The 17,629-nt window shown below is 39.4% G+C and overlaps 7 protein-coding genes, 1 non-coding gene and 1 pseudogene across 11 annotated transcripts; 5 read left to right on the top strand and 4 right to left on the bottom strand.

Annotated features, from left to right (window-relative positions):
- Positions 1 to 1,202, bottom strand: LOC106367078 (chlorophyll a-b binding protein CP24, chloroplastic-like). The gene is made up of 2 exons (XM_013806770.3): positions 856 to 1,202; positions 1 to 710 (listed from the first exon to the last, which is right to left on the bottom strand). The coding sequence occupies exons 1-2, from the start codon at positions 1,083 to 1,085 to the stop codon at positions 161 to 163; spliced, it is 780 nt and encodes a 259-aa protein (XP_013662224.2). The 5' UTR covers positions 1,086 to 1,202; the 3' UTR covers positions 1 to 160.
- A 165-nt stretch (positions 1,203 to 1,367) lies between these two features.
- On the bottom strand, positions 1,368 to 2,266 carry LOC106367076 (pollen-specific leucine-rich repeat extensin-like protein 3). Its single transcript, XM_013806768.3, has one exon. It carries the CDS (start codon positions 2,124 to 2,126, stop codon positions 1,527 to 1,529), a length of 600 nt encoding a protein of 199 aa, XP_013662222.2. The 5' UTR covers positions 2,127 to 2,266; the 3' UTR covers positions 1,368 to 1,526.
- LOC125578236 lies at positions 2,227 to 3,032 on the top strand (annotated as a pseudogene).
- Positions 3,033 to 4,214: 1,182 nt separating this feature from the next.
- LOC125578235 (leucine-rich repeat extensin-like protein 3) lies at positions 4,215 to 4,910 on the bottom strand. Its single transcript, XM_048740579.1, has one exon. The coding sequence runs from the start codon at positions 4,908 to 4,910 to the stop codon at positions 4,215 to 4,217; it is 696 nt and encodes a 231-aa protein (XP_048596536.1).
- Positions 4,911 to 6,629: 1,719 nt separating this feature from the next.
- On the top strand, positions 6,630 to 8,717 carry LOC106367080 (DCN1-like protein 4). 2 transcript variants are annotated; one of them, XM_013806776.3, is made up of 11 exons: positions 6,630 to 6,702; positions 6,787 to 6,862; positions 7,086 to 7,170; positions 7,317 to 7,391; positions 7,492 to 7,528; positions 7,608 to 7,691; positions 7,804 to 7,864; positions 7,952 to 8,058; positions 8,148 to 8,213; positions 8,283 to 8,400; positions 8,506 to 8,717. In XM_013806776.3, the coding sequence occupies exons 2-10, from the start codon at positions 6,787 to 6,789 to the stop codon at positions 8,376 to 8,378; spliced, it is 687 nt and encodes a 228-aa protein (XP_013662230.2). In that variant the 5' UTR covers positions 6,630 to 6,702; the 3' UTR covers positions 8,379 to 8,400; positions 8,506 to 8,717. The 2 variants fall into 2 exon arrangements, with proteins under 2 accessions (XP_013662230.2, XP_013662232.2); XM_013806778.3 differs by having other exon boundaries at positions 6,655 to 6,705.
- Positions 8,718 to 9,117: 400 nt separating this feature from the next.
- On the bottom strand, positions 9,118 to 10,784 carry LOC106367083 (Golgi SNAP receptor complex member 1-1). The gene is made up of 5 exons (XM_048741701.1): positions 10,536 to 10,784; positions 10,082 to 10,321; positions 9,767 to 9,934; positions 9,539 to 9,652; positions 9,118 to 9,421 (listed from the first exon to the last, which is right to left on the bottom strand). The coding sequence occupies exons 1-5, from the start codon at positions 10,572 to 10,574 to the stop codon at positions 9,308 to 9,310; spliced, it is 675 nt and encodes a 224-aa protein (XP_048597658.1). The 5' UTR covers positions 10,575 to 10,784; the 3' UTR covers positions 9,118 to 9,307.
- An 89-nt stretch (positions 10,785 to 10,873) lies between these two features.
- On the top strand, positions 10,874 to 10,953 carry TRNAL-CAG. The gene has a single exon. It is a non-coding gene; the product is annotated as a tRNA-Leu (tRNA).
- Positions 10,954 to 11,001: 48 nt separating this feature from the next.
- Positions 11,002 to 14,394, top strand: LOC106367079 (factor of DNA methylation 1). 3 transcript variants are annotated; one of them, XM_048741698.1, is made up of 9 exons: positions 11,014 to 11,078; positions 11,184 to 11,380; positions 11,467 to 12,381; positions 12,469 to 12,650; positions 12,765 to 12,854; positions 12,946 to 13,233; positions 13,312 to 13,527; positions 13,703 to 13,935; positions 14,194 to 14,394. In XM_048741698.1, the coding sequence occupies exons 3-8, from the start codon at positions 11,472 to 11,474 to the stop codon at positions 13,931 to 13,933; spliced, it is 1,917 nt and encodes a 638-aa protein (XP_048597655.1). In that variant the 5' UTR covers positions 11,014 to 11,078; positions 11,184 to 11,380; positions 11,467 to 11,471; the 3' UTR covers positions 13,934 to 13,935; positions 14,194 to 14,394. The 3 variants fall into 3 exon arrangements, with proteins under 3 accessions (XP_048597656.1, XP_048597655.1, XP_048597657.1); XM_048741699.1 differs by lacking the exon at positions 11,184 to 11,380 and having other exon boundaries at positions 11,002 to 11,078; XM_048741700.1 differs by lacking the exon at positions 11,184 to 11,380 and having other exon boundaries at positions 11,063 to 11,078; positions 11,464 to 12,381.
- Positions 14,395 to 16,125: 1,731 nt separating this feature from the next.
- On the top strand, positions 16,126 to 17,554 carry LOC106367086 (40S ribosomal protein S12-2-like). Its single transcript, XM_013806783.3, has 5 exons — positions 16,126 to 16,223; positions 16,342 to 16,387; positions 16,773 to 17,076; positions 17,169 to 17,234; positions 17,328 to 17,554. Exons 2-5 carry the CDS (start codon positions 16,380 to 16,382, stop codon positions 17,385 to 17,387), a joined length of 438 nt encoding a protein of 145 aa, XP_013662237.2. The 5' UTR covers positions 16,126 to 16,223; positions 16,342 to 16,379; the 3' UTR covers positions 17,388 to 17,554.
- Positions 17,555 to 17,629: the final 75 nt, after the last annotated feature.

The raw sequence follows: 17,629 nt of genomic DNA, 5'->3' as shown, positions 1-17,629 counted from the left end.
TATACTAATATATAAGCCTTTTCATGATATAATTTTACATTGTTCACAAGCTGAACTCATGATTTGTTTGTCACTTTAACGCAATGATATGATATTTGAAGAACAGCATCATGTTCTGGGAGAAAGTAATTATATCTACAGACTCTAAGACATAAAGTTCTCACAAACCAAGTGCACCGAGAGGTGACTTCCCCTGCCCGGCTTCAAAGTAAAAGATCAGCATTGCAAGCATAGCGAGCCTAGAGTGCTTAATCTCCGCCAGCTTCAACCGCTCCAGCTTCTCTCTGTCCGGCTCATAAACACCGTCACGAGTCTTCCCAGCGAGTCCCAACGGATCAAAGAATCTTCCTCCGGGATACCCTTGATCTCCGGTGTAGTTAGCGAAATTCTCAGCGGTCCTCGACCACGGGGTCGCCCACTCAACAGACTGAGAATCCGGGTTGAAGAAATCCACCCACCGTTTGCTCTCCACCCAACCCATGAGAAGCAACTGTGTCCCGAGAAGCGACCCGAAAGAGAACGGTGCGATGGCACGTGGATCAGCTCCGGCTTCGAACCATGGCACGCCGCTCCATGCCTGACCAACGAAGATCCCAAGAACCGCTGCCATCGCCCATCGTCCGTGGATCAGCTCTGCTTCTCTGTACCATTTAAGAAAAGCCGGGTCCTTTCCTAAACCCAACGGGTCAAACCCGAAATCTCCGGGTAGCCTGCGAAAACCCATTCACAAATGACTCAGATATTGCGTAAAGGCGACTCCTTTAAGACTCGTTTTACTAACTATAGTTCCGAACCGTCACGAGACTCAGACTAATCATTGCTAGTAACAAGAGAGATTTGAGTTTATAGACTTACGAGCCATCGAGCCATTCAGGGTCGAGGAAGTTGCCGCCACCTTTAACGGCGGGGATCCACGATTTCTTCGGCTGAGCAGCAGCAGCAGCGACAATCAGAGTTTTCCGGCCAACTCTCGCAGCTCCAGTACCTACGCCGCTTCCCAAAGCGGTGATACTCCTCTTGCCTCCGGAGAGGAACGAAGAACCAAGCCCACTGAGCACAGCTCCGGTTACTGCCGCCATCGCCATGAGATCTCTAATACGTCTCCTCTGGTTTTTTGTTTGTTCTCTCTGTTTTTATGGAGCAAAAGAGAATCAAAGGGAGGAGCTTTAGAGAGGGACAATGTGGATATGATGATAGAGAATCTATTAACGAAATCTCAGAGGCTGTCGTGGATAGATTTCTAACCAATGAGAAGTCAGAAACAAATTCACCATATCCACATCATCCATGCTTGTCTTTTTCTTGCAAATATTTATTTTCTAATTTACGAGACAAATTTGGATATGACACGTGGATTCTCTCCTTTAGAGGCAACGATGAGCTTAATCTGATTATAAACTCATTGAAATGCAAATCATAACCATAGATTTGTTACAATGCGTCATTGCTGCTTATTACGTGTAGATTACGTTACATATTTATCATTTAACAAAAAAAAGAAGAGAATTTGAAGATTTTATAGAAAGTTAACGATTAGATGGTGGTGAATCCCAAGAGGGTGGAGGAAGCTGATTTGAACCCATGTCCGGGTTTGGATATGGATTTTCCGGTATGGTTGGTATGGACGTAACCGGCGGTTGCTCTGGCGGTAGCCATGGATTCGTTACTTCTGGGGGCGTGGTGAAGACGGGAGCTTGCGGTGGTAATTCTCCAAGAGCTGGTGGCGTGGAGAATATTGGTTCTGTTGGTGGATCTTGTAGGATTGGTGGTGTTGAGAAAACCGGTGGGAACTCTTGAACCGGTGGTGGTAGAATCGGCGGAAATTCTTGAACCGGTGGAGGTAAAATCTGTGGAAAGTCTTGAACGGGTGGAGGCAAAACTGGCGGGAGCTCTTGAGCCGGTGGAGGAAACATTGAAGGAAGGTCTTGAGCCGGTGGAGGAAGCATGGAAGGAAGGTCTTGAGCCGGTGGAGGAAGCATGGAAGGAAGGTCTTGAACCGGTGGAGGCAATATTGAAGGGAGGTCTTGAACCGGTGGAGGTAAAATAGGAGGGAGGTCTTGCACCGGCGGAGGTATATCGATGAATCCCGGAGCACCGCCGCCTAATACAGGAGTTGGCGTCATCATAAACGGTGGCTGTGAAACCGAGCCGCCAGGTAGTGGTGGTGGGGGAGATAATACTAATGGAAGGGATGGTGATGGAATAGAGGAAGATAACGGTGGCGGAAGAGGCGCAGAAGGTGGAGGAAGAGGTAGCACCGGAGTAGGTGGAGGAAGAGGTAGCACCGGAGTAGGTGGAGGAAGAGGTAGCAGTGGAGTAGGTGGAGGTAGGATTGGTACTGGCGTAGGCGTTGCTGGTGGTGACATAACTGGGAATAAAGGTGGTAATGGAGGGAGTATAATTGGTGTAGGGACAAAAGGGATAACCGGCGGTAATGGTGGCGGTGGACAAGCTACTGGTGGAGGTTGAGCCGGTGCTGTGGTACAAACAATACACGGTTGAGGAGGAGGCGGTGCTGGAGCTGTGACACAAGTAACGCAAGGCACCGGAGGAAGCGGTGCTGGAGCTGTGACACAAGTAATGCAAGGCGCAGGAGGAGGTGGTGATGGTGGAGGTGGACAAGGAACCGGGATTGGCGGTGGCGGTGATGGTGGTGGTGGGCAAGGAACCGGTATTGGAGGTGGTGGTGATGGTTGTACACAATTAACACAAGGAGTTGGTGGTGGTATAACCACCGGAGTAACCACCGGAGGAGGAGGAGGCAAGAAAGGGTTTTGAGGACAAGGAACTATAGGGAAATTCCATTGACCGCATGTGCCGAATACACACCGGAAAAACACATCGCATTGAGTTGCAAATGCTTCACCGTTTCTGCTTGAGCTTCTTCTTCTGCTTTTGGCTCTTCTGTGTCTTCTAACCAAACCTTGCTTGTCTTTGCCTTTGTGTCTATGTTGATTCTCTATTGATTCTGTTATTGAAACACTAATCAAAAGGAATGTAACTACACATATTATAATAAGTCCTTTCATCTCTTTTCTTTTTATTTCTCCCTAAGACATGCAAGAACTAAACTACGCATGTACATATATTTATAGTCGAATCTTTGATGATTGATTATGTTGAATTTTTTTTTGGCATTTTTACGTTTGTCACTACCTAAGACCTCAGTTTTGTAAGGTTTCAATTAATAGTTTTGATAATAAAGAGAATATTTATGTGGTTACACAATCCAATACAAAAGAGCAATAAGTAAACCTGACTCAATAATTTAGAGCCATGAGGTGAGTGTTATCCAGCCCACACACAGCCTCTCTACTCAAAGAACATTGAAGTGAATATAGACAGAACTATGTTTGTTTGTGATGTAGTAGTATCAATCTTTCAAAGCATTAGAGCTATTCCATTTTAGAGTCAACATGAAACGCATAAGCAACTTTAGTAATTGTAAGCTCCACTTTGAGCAGCATAACAGATTTGGTTACGAGTTGAAGTTATTTATTACATCTATAAATCAACTGAAATCATGTTGGTTCATGGTTGGATTGAGGCGAAGTCACATATAAAACCGGTCTGGCAATGTTTCCTTTTCTTCTACAAACCGGCCAGGTGAACAATGGGAACGACCGGACCGAAACTAAACCATATAAAACCATGGTCTACAGAACCGGTCAGGTCAAAACTGGTTAAATAAATTACACGCCCTCTGCAAGAATCGAACGTGGAGATATAGTGTGCATTGAGGAGTTATTACGCAGATATGAACAAACAAAAGGTAAGGAAGAGAGTAGAAGAAAGTAAATAAATGCTAATAAGCAGAACGTGGCGTTAGTTTTTTGATTCTGCTCTGCTCGAAGAAAGACGCATTGAATTAGAGTCGAGTCTTCACTTCGAGAATTGTTATACTTATCCCACGCCGTTGCTTCAGCTGCTCCTCGTTATTACATCATAGAAAACAACCTGACCCACTACATTAAAGTTACACCTTTACCAACCAAATCTCGAACGGCCTTACTCACTTATTGGGCCTGTTTCTCTAATCCCTCTAAGTCCAGCCCATTAGATTATGAAACATGAGATGAGACGTACTCACGAAACTATAGATTTTAGAGGAAATCAAAATCGTTACGTTACATTGCATACTTATTTAGTAATCTTACAAGCTAGAGAAGTAAACAGAACATGACTTTGTGTTACAACGTAGGGGATTCCATTAACTAAGGAGTTATCAGATCAAAGTCCTCCGCTGGCGATGATTGACCGGGAACATCCAGAGGAGGCACCCAAATTATTGGTGGCATAGGTGGAAACTCATCCAATGGCGGTGGTAGAGTGAACACGGGTGGTGGCAGCCATAATGGCGGTGGTTGTGGCGGCGGAGGAGATGGAACCAACGGTGGCGGGAACGCTAGTACTGGTGGCGGCGGCGAAGGGAATATGAAAATAGGTGGTGGAGAGGGAGGAGGAGGTGAAGGAACAAGAGGCGTAGGGGGTGGTGGAGGTGGTGATGGAACTAAAGGCGGTGGAGTTGGCCTTGGACGCGGTCTTGGACGTGATGGTGCACGCGGTGGTGGTGGAGATGGAACCAACGGCGGTGGACGTGGTCTTGGACGCGGTGGCTGGCGTGGTGGTTGAAAAGGGAGGAAAGGGTTATCCGGTGAAGGTGTTGTAGGAAAAGGCCAACGGCCACAGATTCCGAATAAGTATTGGAAGAGTGGATCGCAGCTTCTGCGTCCACGATTCTGACCGCTACCACTGCGTCTTCCTCTGTTTATCTGCTTATGATCCTTTACGGTTACAGCTTTTGCGTTTGCGTTCTCTTCATGATCTGATATTGACTCAGTTGTGTGAGAGTCGACCAAAAGGAGTAGTGAAAACAAAAATCCAACGACAACAAGTTGTTTTGTTCTCATCCTTCTTTTCTGTTTTACTTTGCTTGATCTTTTCTTCTTTATTTGATAGAGAGCTTAATATAGTCCATTTTGGCTCTTTTAAAACAAATAATATAATTAAGAATAATGTGTATTCATCTCATGGGAAATGTAGGTAGGAGAAGTAAATGCTGAGAGGAAGATGAGTATTATCATCATCACACACTTCAATGGCAGAGAGAAAATCTAGAATTATGTGCCACTGTTGTAATTGAATGCGTTTGCTCATTCAATCCATGTTTATCTTCCTTCAAAACGTTGACTTTCAATGTAGTTGTTATAAAAGTGTACTTTATTCATAACTGTTTTCTTCAGATGATTTAGTCACAGAAGCTAATCAAGTACCATTCCAAACTGTATCAAGCCGTGTTCGTTTGTTAACCGCAAGACGCTCCCGCTGCGGCAAGAAAAAGCACGGTGATGATGATCAAAATAATAGAAACTGAAGTTAAAGTAACCGCCAACGATTTTCGGAGACAGAAAAAACGAGACGCCGGTGCCGCTAAAATTTTCAGCATCCCTTCTACTGCCCCTGCGTCATCGGTGTTGCGTGTTGTTAATCCCTTCTACTGCCCCTGCGTCATCGGTGTTGCGTGTTGTTAATCGCCGCTGCGGTCATGGGTGTTGTGTGTTGATGTGATTCCCGTTTAATCTTTGGTCGCTGCCGCTGCGTCTTACGGCTAAGAAACGAACACAGCTTCAGTCACTATAATGAGTGGATTCAAATGAAATGATGTTGGGAAGATATGTCCAGAGGAAAACTAAAGACTCTTTTACACTGTGTCTTGACTAGGATAAATAACTATCATACAAAAGCTCAAATAGCTCGATATAAGCCAAGACTGTACAAGAATATACCCATAAATATCCAAAGTCTAAAAGGGTTTTAGTGCTTCTATGGTGTTTGCACTTTGCAATGCAACAAAGCATAAGGAAGAGATGGTGCAAGTTGTTGGCTAGTTGCACTTTGACATGGCCTGAGGTTTTGGTTGGGGAATAATATGCGACAGTAAAATATAAAATGTAATGCATAGAACAAACTGAAGAAAACACATATGCAAAAAATGCTCCTGAAGCTACCATCTTTGTCCTAGAAAGTGAAAGAACCACAAGACAAATAAAACGAAGTTCAAACTCATCAGTCTGTAGTTGGATCATTAAGAGAGCCTACATAGCAAATATTACTGTGGCATTTGAAAGTGTGGTCTTTTCTCTCTCGTCAACTATTCCCCAAACTGAACCAACCAATAGCAAAAACTGGACCTAGCTAATCTTGATTCTTGACAGTAGTTTTAATCCTGATTACTTGAGAGCATTGAAGTGTCAGAGATGGAACCAAAAACCCTTTTCCTGACCAGTAACGCAGCTAGACCATTTTGTCAGGTAATTCAGAGAGGATTCAGTGACATTGAACTCCATCTATAGTAGAAGCAGAGACATCTTCAGGTATTTGTAAATTGTAATGTAAACAAACATGAACACAATAACATATTTGTTCCAAAAAAAAAAAAAAGAACACAATAACATGTATACATCTCGATTACAGTAGCATGTATACACCTTGATTCTTGCAAATAAATTGCAAGTAAGAAAACTAAAAAGAATAAATAAAAATAATATAAAAAGTGTGTATATGTACCTTTTTTTATTTTTCTTGATTTTTTTTGTATATACATACGATAAAAATACATAGGGTAGATACATATAAAAAGGTTGCGGTACTAATCGTCTGTAGCTCAGATTTCTTTTCCTCATCTAGAAGCTTTCGTTCGTGGTGGTACTCTTTCCTCTTCTGTGTGTTCTCTGCTTATTTATTACTTCTTCTTCTCTAATTCTCTCCCTCTTTCTCTCTTTACAGATGCGTCGTTCTTCTGCAGCATCGAAGAAGAAATCTGATTCAATCACATCTTCCACCACGGATCTCTTTCGCTCAGGTTCCTCTCTCCCTCTCCCTCTATCTTTCCCGATCAATTTAACGGAATCTTCCTTCCTAGGGGTTTATTTATGTTTAATTATGCTGAAAAGTTGATTTCTTTGTGATGTGTGCTGATTAATGATTAAAGATGAATCCTTTTGAAACAAGTGAAACACTTCCAAAGACTTCACTTTTCGAATCAACTTTTTCTGCTTTGTTATGACTTTTTGTTAATGGTTCAGGTCCGAGTAAGGCGACGAGTAAAGAGATGGATCGAATAGACCATTTGTTTAATCAATACGCCAACACTTCTTCCAATCTAATTGAGTAAGTTTCTATTTTGATCTTTTCAAGCTCGGTTTCTTCCTAGTGTGCGTGCCATTGAGTGTAAGAAGTTAGTTCGTTTCTGTTATATCCACTTCCCGCCATAACATTCATTGCTTCTGATATGTTTTGGTATGTTACTTGAACAGTCCTGAAGGAATAGAGGAGCTATGCTCCAATCTGCAAGTCCCTCATACTGATATCAGAATCTTGATGCTTGCTTGGTACTTATTACTATCATCCATCCATCCATCAAAACTTTCTAAATACATCTCTTTTTCTTTTTCTTTTAGCAATATTTCATTTACTCTTCTTGCATTGCAGGAAAATGAAAGCTGAGAAACAAGGTTACTTTACGCAGGTGAGATCACTTTCTCTGTTACTCGATTTGAGTTTGGTTCTTTTTCCTTTTTGTTTATTAACGTACTGTGCATCCGTAGGAGGAGTGGAGAAGAGGTCTTAAAGCTTTAAGAGCTGATACACTTAGTAAACTGAAGAAAGCCCTTCCCGAGCTTGAGAAAGAGGTTCAAAGTTCTATTCTTTCGTTTCATTTTGTCATATATTGTTTGGTTGACGTCTTCTGAGCATTGAGTCATGCTAAGCTTTTCTTCCTTGTTTTTTTTTAATCTCTTTAAGGTCAGAAGGCAATCAAATTTTGCAGATTTCTATGCTTATGCCTTCCGCTATTGCTTAACAGGTAAGATTAACTTCAGCTTTTCCATGAGATATTTGTAATTCACGGCTTTTGTATCATTGTATGATCTTTGTTTATTGTTGAATGCAGAGGAAAAACAGAAGAGCATAGACATAGAGACTATATGTCAACTCCTAGATATCGTCATGGGATCTACTTTCCGAGCCCAAGTTGACTACTTTGTCGAGTATTTAAAGGTCTTCATCACTTTAAAATAACATCTTTTTTTTCATGTCCAGAATGTTTTTATTTGCAATCTTAGCATCATATGGTTTTTGTTTCACAGATCCAAAACGACTACAAAGTCATAAACATGGATCAGTGGATGGGCTTTTACAGGTTCTGCAATGAGGTATGTTTCCTAACTCTTTCTATTTCCCTGCTTGGCAGTTTCATCAACTAAGTAGACGTGTTTATACAGATAAGTTTCCCGGAGATGACAGAATACAATCCAGAGCTTGCATGGCCATTGGTTCTCGACAGTTTTGTTGAGTGGATTAGCGAAAAGCAAGCCTGAAAGCTGAAAATCATTCACTTGAGTAAGTAATCTTTTCAAACACACAGTTTAAGCTCGAACTCTCTTTAGGTCTGTGTTTGAGTTCGGTATTGACTGACTAATCTCTGTGTGTGTGTTTGGATTGCAGGATCGTTGGGCCAACAAACTGATTCAGCACAGTTTTATTTGAGTTTTCATCCTTCAAACTTCAAAAAGACACATTATATGATTTTTGTTACATATGATTAACTTCAATAGAGGGAAATACATTATGTTTGAAATATTATATCCAGTTCTATTAGCAACCAATGAAAGTGCTTGAATACTTCTGTATAATGAATGAAATCAGATGTCTCTCTCTTCTACACGCATTCAGACCATTTATAACCATCAGACACTGTCTGATGATGATCTGTCTACTTGTTTTCATACGAAATAGCAGCCTGATGGCAGGTTCGGTCCATTTGCACAGGGGGACAGTGGATTAGCTTGAGAAGGAAGAAGCAACCATGTTTAATGTTAAGCTTGTCATTGACTTCATTGTCAACATCTCAAAGGACGGTGATAGTGAGACTTTAGAGATCATGTCTTCTCCTTGTCACATTCTTAAGCAATAAGATGAATGCGAGTATTAGGTTAGATTGGTGTAACAGTATGAATCATTTATGATTAGAGTTTTATTGAAGCCAGATTGATTTCAAATATTTGTATCATTCTCAAAGCAACAACACTGCTACAGAGCCAAAAATCCAGTATCAGATGAAAGAAACAGATGGTTGTATAAGCTCGTCAAAACTGCAAAACATAGGAATGAAGTTTTGCTGTACACAAAATATTTATGTTTTTTTTATCTTTAGATTCTTTACTAGAACACCGATGGATGATCACATAACAAATTAACATCATGGGAAAACCAGACGTGGCCCAACAGAAAGATGAATTGAAAATTTTTACTTGGTTAACCAGTAGATGAATATGAGAAATGTGCATACAGCCGCAACTAGTGAAAGAATGATTGTATCCATTGACTTTTTCCTCTTTATCGCTGACAGAATAGTGTTCACCTGCAGAGTGGGTTTAACCATGGCATTGCAGAGTGAGGTATACATATGATATCCACACAAAAAGAAAGTAAAGAGCAAAGAGAGTTTGCAAATAAGAGAAAGGAAAGCTCTTTGTACCGTGGGTAGACGGCTGGTGACATTGCTAAGCTTAGAGTTGATGCCTCCAAAAGTTGAACGCTGAAACACGAGTGTACCAAGTGTTGCCTGAGCTTGTGAAATGACACCATCCATCTGCACCGTTTATATACAATAAGTTCACATGAGCTATGGTGGTCTTCAACTAAACTGATAAACCACATCTTAATGTATGATACATCTGCATAGTCTAACAAGGATTTTATTTACCTGAGCTGCATTGCGGTTGATTCCCACGTTTTCTTTGAGAAGAGCTTGTTCCGTAGAGCCATCTCCATCTTCTAAGTCTAACCTAGTCCGATCAAATTCTCTAAAGTCCTCAAGAAGTGAAGCATGTTCTTGTTTAGCTCTAAGACTTGATCGGTGTCGGTAAAACTCCTGCATTTTGAATAAGTCATACATACATGAACAAGGCTCATTCCACAACAAAGGCTAAGTCCTAAACTAGTCCAACATTCATTGCATTGTAATCAGAACCTCATCAACCCAAGCTTAAGAGATTAAATAATTATCTAAGGATCATACCTGTGTCAGATCCTGAAGGATCTCCTGATGACGAGTTAAAGTATGTGAGACCATCTCTGACCCACCTGAAGAAACCCAAGCTTGCATCTGCGCATTAACTTGCTGCAGTTGCCTTAGCAGTAAGTCAATCCCAGCTTCAAGGTCACTCTCTGCACCATCTGACTTTATCAGCGCCTTGGTCGAAACAAGTCTGCGATATGAATGCATCTGCTCGTCAAGCTGAGCTTCAATCTTTCTAGCCTGTCCAAAATCAAAACGCAGAAAACACAAAGCATCTTCCTTTAAAGTTTATCATTAACGTCACAGCTAGATCCAATAGAATAAAAATCTCATCTTTAAGATTGAGCCCACAAGTTATGGCTAACAATTCCCCAAATTGATTAAAACCCAGAAGAAGAATATCGATTCACTCGCTACCCAGAAGCTACGAATCATAGACACGCGAGAAAATTACCTGTTTACGTAAAGCATCCCAAGAGCTAGGAACGTCCATGGTATCAATTAGTCAAAAACTCTCCTTTGTAAAATCAGATCAAAGAATAACCTTTCTTCCTCCTCGTAACCGAACCTTCAACTCGCGATCCAATTGGTTCGATAACGAGGGAAGGAAGAACGGATCTGATGGAGAGAAGGAAGAAGAAGAAGAGAGTTGGTTCGGAGGCAAACAGGCTCCGTTTTGCGTAATCAGTAATTTAATTCGAGAATGGCGATGATTAGGGGGCTATGATCCAGTGTTTTTCACCCTACACTAAGTTTAGATCTATAAACTGGATCATTAACATGTAAACAAGAGTCAAGATGGCCGAGTGGTCTAAGGCGCCAGTTTCAGGTACTGGTCCGAAAGGGCGTGGGTTCGAACCCCACTCTTGACATTAGTTTTATCTATTTTCATCGTTATAAATCCCTCTCCCTTCACTTTTGAGCCCTAACTTTTCGTATCCCTCAGTCCTCACTCTCTTCACTTTCAGCCGTGTTCTCATCTCTTCCCCCGTCGCGAGTAAGCTCCAGTTTTCTCTACGCACTGTCTTCATAGCGAAATCTCCTAATGAACTTTCGTGCTTTTAACGCTTTAACTCTGTAGATCCTTCGCATTTTTCGTTAGGTTACTTATCGTGCACGTGCGGATCCCGTAGCAGACTCTGTATAATGATGCTTGCTCCTGTGATTTTGATATTAGCGAACTCATTTTCCTAGGAAATTGAGTCTATTTGGGGCTTTTCCGTTAGCTTCAATCTTCAGAATGATCTGAGCAAACCTTTGCTGCATGAACTATCCTGTGAAGTTTTCTTTCTTATAAAAGTGATTCGCTTTTTTAGAATTTTTTAATCTTTTTTTTGGGTGAATAAGTCATCCATCCTCTTGATTGCTTCTTATCTCAAAAGCAGGTAAGATGGATGTTCAACCTCCACCTGATGAAGAGTCCGAGATCAGCGAGTCAGAGATCGATGACTACTCCCAAAAACCCTACCTGAAACTCCAAACCGGGCAGTACAAGGTTAAAGTAAACGGAACGCTGAGATGCCCCTTTTGTTCAGGCAAGAAGAAGCAAGACTACAAATACAAGGAGCTGATCGCACACGCCTCTGGTGTTTCCAAAGGATCCGTAAGCAGAAGCGCTAAACAGAAGGCTAATCATCTCGCCTTAGCTAAGTACTTAGAGACCGAGCTTGCTGGTGATCATGCAGAAGGTCTTCCACGTCCTTATCTCCCTCTGTCAAACGAGTCAGAACCAAAGCCTGGTGATGTTTACGTCTGGCCATGGATGGGGATTGTGATGAATCCTTTGAAAGAAACTGATGATGACAAGGAGGGTCTGCTCGATTCGGCGTATTGGTTGAAGCGTCTTTCTAGGTTCAAGCCTGTTGATGTGAATGTGTTTTGGATCGAACAAGATTGTGTTGTTGGGGTTGTTGCTGAGTTTAACAGCGACTGGAGTGGGTTTGTGAGTGCGACGGAGCTTGAGAAGGAGTTTGAGAGGGAAGGCTGCAGCAAAAAGGAGTGGGTAGAGAAGAGGGGAGAGTCAGAGTCCAAGGCTTATGGATGGTGCGCACGTGCGGAAGACTATAACTCTGAAGGGGTAATAGGTGAGTACCTCTCCAAGGAGGGGAAGCTAAGAACCGTTTCAGATATTTCTCAAGAAAAAGCGGAGGATAGAAACAGTGTTCTTGAAGAACTTTCGAGTATGATTGATATGACTAATGAGGATCTGAACAAGGTTCAGTACAGTTACAACGAGACGGCTATGTTACTGAAGAGGGTCAAGGACCAGAAGAAAAACTTGGAGGAAGCTTATGCAGAAGGTTTTTAACTGAAAAAAGCTAATATGTTTATCATTCATCTAGCATGTTTTAGGGTGTCTGATTATTGTCTCTAATTTATCTCCTCAGAAACAAAGAAGATGCATCAGATGTCGATGCGCAGTATCCAGAAGATCCTAGAAGATAAAGAGAGGCTAAGCAATGAACTGGAAGCAAAGATGCTGAGACTAAAGAACTGGTCCAAAGAGTTGGAGAAAAAGGAAGCACTTACTGAACTGGAGAGACAAAAGTTGGATGAAGAGAAGAAAAAGGTAATAATCAGTCCATAGTCACTGTCATATTCAGGAAACAATTCGTCTGTGCATATGTATAGATCAATGTTTTCCGAGCTACTAATAATGATTTCTATTTTATTGGTTTGGCAGAATGATGCTATGAACATTTCCCTCAAGTTAGCCTCTCATGAGCAGGAGAAGGCTGACCAGAACGTTTTGAGGCTTGTGGAAGAGCATAAGGTACACAACTCAAACTGTATAACAAAGGGGAGAAAAAACTTTCCTCATTTGTGTCTTGAGTTTGAAATTCTCTCCTTTTATTAAAATCCAGAGGCAAAAAGATGAGGCAATGAGCAAGATCCTTGAGCTTAAGACACAGCTAGACACCAAACAGACACTGGAAATGGAGATTCAGGAGCTGAAAGGCAAATTACAAGTGATGAAGCATTTGGGGGATGCTGATGATGAGGCGGTCAAGCAGACAATGAAGGAGATGAATGATAAACTGGAGGACAGGAAGTCTGACTTAGAACAGCTAGAGCAGATGAATTCAGACCTCATGACAAAAGAACGTCAAAGCAATTTCGAGATTCAAGCAGCTCGGAAAACATTAATTGCGGTACATACACTTGCATTTTTCCCATTCGGACCTATTATGTTGTTTAAGCTCTGAGTGAATTCTCTTTTTTTTCTTCAGCGTTTGACAGGGTTGTTGGGTGCCGAATCTGATATCGGGGTAAAGAGGATGGGAGAACTTGAGAACTTGGAGCCCTTCTTGAATGCTTGCAAGAAGAGATATTCTGCGGATGAAGCCATGGTTGAAGGTGTTACCCTTTGCTCCACATGGCAGAAGAACATCAATGATTCAACATGGCAACCGTTCAAACGTGAAGGAACCGGGGACAAAGCAATTGTATGTTCTTTCCCACTATCTGACGCCATGATGGCTTTGAGAAATGTGTTGTTTTTCTTACCAGTTAAATATATAGGAGAAACCAGTGATTATGTGAATGTTGGTACTTTTATCCAATATGTTTCGCATAACTGTTTTGTTAAGTTCAGCAAGTAATGGTGTTGGATGGTTACAGGAAGTGGTAGACGAAGAGGATGAGAAGCTGAAGAAGCTTAAAGGAGAGTGGGGAGAAGAGGTGCACAACGCTGTTAAAACAGCTCTGGAGGAAATGAATGAGTATAATCCAAGTGGTCGATACAGCACCCCAGAACTTTGGAATTTCGAAGCAGGAAGGAAAGCAACATTGAAGGAAGTGATTAGTTTCATTTCCAACGATATGAAACCTGTGAAACGCAAAAGAACCTGAAGGTATGGTCTATTATCTTCAGTTGACACAGGTCTCTTGTATATATGTTATGTGCTGAGTTAAACTAACAAAACACTCCATAACCTGAAGAGTGAGAACCTTGTAGAAGGGTTTATAATGGTTAAGAGAAAAAAATTCTTGTAACAAATTAGAGCAGGGACAGTATTTAATTTGTTGAATCCGGTTGAAGAAGTCTAATTCGGATTTGGTCTTGGTTTTGTTCTGAAGAATCCAATGGTCTTGTACTTTTTTGGTTGCAGGAAGGAGGAAGTAGAAGGAATGGGTTAAGCTTCAAGTCTTTTAAAATAACTTAGAATCAAGGAGCTCAAGTGATGTAAAATAATGAAGATACTTATATGCTCTATGTAACCACCAGACTTAGCTCTTTAACTTGTGTCTTTGAAAGATTTCGAACAGCTAGTTATCCAATGTTTTTATTAGCAATGTTCTGTTTTATGCTTCTTGTTTCATGTTCTATAAGTTTGTGGGGGGGGGGGGGGGGGGAAGGTAATCTTATTTTGGCCTTAGAAATTATTAACATTCAGGCAGTACATCATTTTTTGAATCTTTAGGTTTCTTCTTAGAATAGGAAGGAGAGCCCTAAGAACTAAATTTTAACAAAGTAATAATAAAAGACTAGGTTAAGATCCGCGCCTTGCGCGGAATGAACATTATATATATAAATTATTTTATATATTATATGTTTATAACATATTATAAAATAATAAATATATATTGAATAATTAAAAAAGTCATTATCTACTACTTATATAATTAAATTGATGCGAACATATAAATAAATTTTATAAATCGAAAAAATATTTTTTCTATTTAATAAGATATATAATTAAATTTAAATGATAGTAACATATATATGATATATTTTAATATTAATATTTATTAGATGATGTTTTTTGCTCTTTTTTTTGTCATTTGTATATGTTATAGTAAAAAGTCTAAATTAATGATAACAAAATTTTCATTATGGGATTAATGGTTTAAGTAATTTATAATATTTTAAAAAATTAAGTTATCAATATTTTTTCAAAATTTTTATCAAAAAATGTTCAAAGTAAATTTCAAAATTAAGATATTTATGTATTTTTATATGGCATATAGTTTAATTTAAAATGATACATATATTTATATATCTATTTTTTGATACTTATTAAATGAGACTTTCAACTTATATTATTTTTTAATTATTTGTATCATGTCATAACAAAAGTTTTAAATCATAGATCACAATATTTGAATGTGAAACTTTTAACAGTTTTAGTAATTTATACTCGTTTTTAAAAATTAAAAATATAATATATATATATATATATATAATTTTTTTTAATTTTTATATGGTTACTATGATTGTTTAATTTATTTTAATAGTTTAAAATTAAACAAATATAATTATAATACACACTTATTTTTATCAAATCTTTATTATTCAAAATCATTAATTGTCATATATATTTTAGCCATATTAGGCAATTCCGTAATCTTATTTAAGGAAATAATGAAGCACATTAATAATGTATTTATTATGGTTTAATAAAAAGTTTATTATATATTTAGATGGACCAACCTATTTCTCTAAGGATTCTAAGAATCATTCTAGTGATGACACATGGCTACAAAAAAATGTTGCAATGCTTCTCAAATAATATATAGGGGATTATCAAATTAGGGGTTAAGTTGCGTGTGGAAGTTGTAAACAAGAAAACTTGCGGCACACAGAAAACAAAATAGATTCAGATGAACCAGAAATAAAGGGAGAGGTTTTTAAACAACAAGCAAAGGGTGAATTCGATTTATTATTTTGCCAAGAGTTGAAGAAAATTCGATCTACTGATTATATTCTCCGCCTTCCCCAGCAAAATATCTATAACAAACCTCAACAAAAATATTAAACTATAGTTTATGGTCAATCTTTTTATATAGTTGTTAATGGTTAAGCTATTTGCTATTTGCACTAGGAATAAGTGCTTGAAACTGAGTATGATACACAAGAATCATAAAAAGCATTCATATGTTTATTTGTTCTGCTACACCATGGTGTTGCACTGTTGCAATATCACACAATCTGGAAGACTAGAAACTGGTAAATAGAAAAACAAAAATATTAAGAAAACCCCATTTAAATGGGCCGATAAAAGCCCAAATACTGGGTCTGGATCCGCAACGATCTGTTAAGATGTAATTCTGGTGAAATTAGGGTTTTATGTAACTAGCATATAACTTCTTTTCCAATTTCTTCCTCATCCTTTCCGCTGCAGCCGTCATCGTCTCTGAGGTTAGTCTCTCTTTTCTATTTTCATTCAGCTCCTCGAACGCTGTACATTCCGGACATGTAGTCTTGACCATGTCGTACGCCTCAGTATTATTTATTTTGTTTTGGTTTATTTTGGCAGACTCAAGTTTTTTTCGGAAGTTCATTTTAAGACACAACATGTCGGGGTAAGCTTCTTTTTGCTGTTGATGTTATGCTACATTTTCTGATATGCGGGACCAGTGTTAACTAGCTAACGTCACGATCATCCATCTCTATTTCTTATTTACTAGGAATTATTCTCGCGTTTGATGTTTTATGGAGCTCTATCTTTCTGAATCAAATGTATTCTTGCTTCATTGATGCTAATGTTGTTGCCCTTGATAACTCTATAATTTTAATAGATTGTCTTACTTGAATTAGAGCTGCATTGTATTCTGGTCGTTCATAAACTTATTGTATAATTATCATTTTAATTGTTTGAATTAAACTTCCTGTTTCTATAGTAGGAACTTGCGAGATACATTATATGCTTTGTTTGTCTGAATCCTTATTACTGTTTTTATTATTCAGTGATGAGGCTGCTGCTCCCGTTGTTGTTCCTCCCGTTGCTGAGCCAGCGGCTATAATCCCAGAGGACATGGACTTGTTGACTGCATTGGAGCTGACTCTTAGGAAAGCTCGTGCACACGGTGGTGTTGTTCGTGGTCTCCATGAGAGCGCTAAGCTTATTGAGAAGCGTGTTGCTCAGCTCTGTGTCTTGGCTGAAGACTGCAACCAGCCCGATTACGTCAAGCTTGTCAAGGCTCTCTGCGCTGATCACAACATCAACTTGCTTACTGTTCCAAGTGCCAAGACCCTCGGTGAATGGGCTGGTGTAAGTCCTGCAGTTTTATCTTAATCTTCTCACTCTCTATATACATACCTTAATTATAAGAGCTCCCTTGCTGAATCTTGATGTTGTTGCAGCTCTGCAAGATTGACTCTGAGGGTAATGCAAGGAAGGTTGTTGGCTGCTCATGCCTTGTAGTCAAGGTATTGTATTTACGTCTAAATTCAAGAGGAATCTTTAATTCTTTGAATTGATTTGGTCATTTACTTAATGTGTTTTATTGCTTGGTGTTTCAGGACTATGGCGAGGATACAACTGCCCTCAATATCGTCAAGAAGCACATTGAATCTAACTAAGTTCAAGAAGCATTTCAATGTCTTTTCATCTCAATACTGTTTTATCTTGGTTTTGATACTTGATATTTTAGCAGACAGCTCTCGAGATTTGTTTGGAATATTATCAAGTTTTGCTTTTATGTAGCTCTACTTTCCAAGGCCCAATTTACTTATGTTCTCTTTGCCCACTATTTGTTTTCACAAAATAAATGTTCAAAATTTCGCATTTCAATATCTTAATGAAGTTGAAATTGAAAATTATA

Source organism: Brassica napus, chromosome A9, assembly GCF_020379485.1.
Source record: "Brassica napus cultivar Da-Ae chromosome A9, Da-Ae, whole genome shotgun sequence".
Classification (NCBI taxonomy): Eukaryota; Viridiplantae; Streptophyta; class Magnoliopsida; order Brassicales; family Brassicaceae; genus Brassica; species Brassica napus.
This window is presented reverse-complemented; position numbering and strand designations above follow the sequence as displayed.

Coding starts and splice junctions, on each gene's coding strand:
- LOC125578235 (XM_048740579.1), bottom strand. CDS start 4,910: ATGAGAACAAAACAACTTGTTGTCGTTGGATTTTTGTTTTCACTACTC.
- LOC106367078 (XM_013806770.3), bottom strand. CDS start 1,085: ATGGCGATGGCGGCAGTAACCGGAGCTGTGCTCAGTGGGCTTGGTTCT. Junction 711..855: donor CCTGAATGGCTCGATGGCTC/GTAAGTCTATAA, acceptor GGGTTTTCGCAG/GCTACCCGGAGATTTCGGGT.
- LOC106367083 (XM_048741701.1), bottom strand. CDS start 10,574: ATGGACGTTCCTAGCTCTTGGGATGCTTTACGTAAACAG. Junction 9,935..10,081: donor TCCTTCAGGATCTGACACAG/GTATGATCCTTA, acceptor TTCAAAATGCAG/GAGTTTTACCGACACCGATC. Junction 9,422..9,538: donor TCACCAGCCGTCTACCCACG/GTACAAAGAGCT, acceptor CCCACTCTGCAG/GTGAACACTATTCTGTCAGC.
- LOC106367086 (XM_013806783.3), top strand. Junction 17,077..17,168: donor CCCTCGGTGAATGGGCTGGT/GTAAGTCCTGCA, acceptor ATGTTGTTGCAG/CTCTGCAAGATTGACTCTGA. Junction 17,235..17,327: donor GCTCATGCCTTGTAGTCAAG/GTATTGTATTTA, acceptor TTGGTGTTTCAG/GACTATGGCGAGGATACAAC.
- LOC106367080 (XM_013806776.3), top strand. CDS start 6,787: ATGCGTCGTTCTTCTGCAGCATCGAAGAAGAAATCTGATTCAATCACA. Junction 7,529..7,607: donor AACAAGGTTACTTTACGCAG/GTGAGATCACTT, acceptor GTGCATCCGTAG/GAGGAGTGGAGAAGAGGTCT. Junction 7,865..7,951: donor CTTCCGCTATTGCTTAACAG/GTAAGATTAACT, acceptor TGTTGAATGCAG/AGGAAAAACAGAAGAGCATA.
- LOC106367079 (XM_048741699.1), top strand. CDS start 11,472: ATGGATGTTCAACCTCCACCTGATGAAGAGTCCGAGATCAGCGAGTCA. Junction 12,382..12,468: donor GGAGGAAGCTTATGCAGAAG/GTTTTTAACTGA, acceptor TTATCTCCTCAG/AAACAAAGAAGATGCATCAG. Junction 13,234..13,311: donor CTCGGAAAACATTAATTGCG/GTACATACACTT, acceptor TTTTTTCTTCAG/CGTTTGACAGGGTTGTTGGG.
- LOC106367076 (XM_013806768.3), bottom strand. CDS start 2,126: ATGATGACGCCAACTCCTGTATTAGGCGGCGGTGCTCCGGGATTCATC.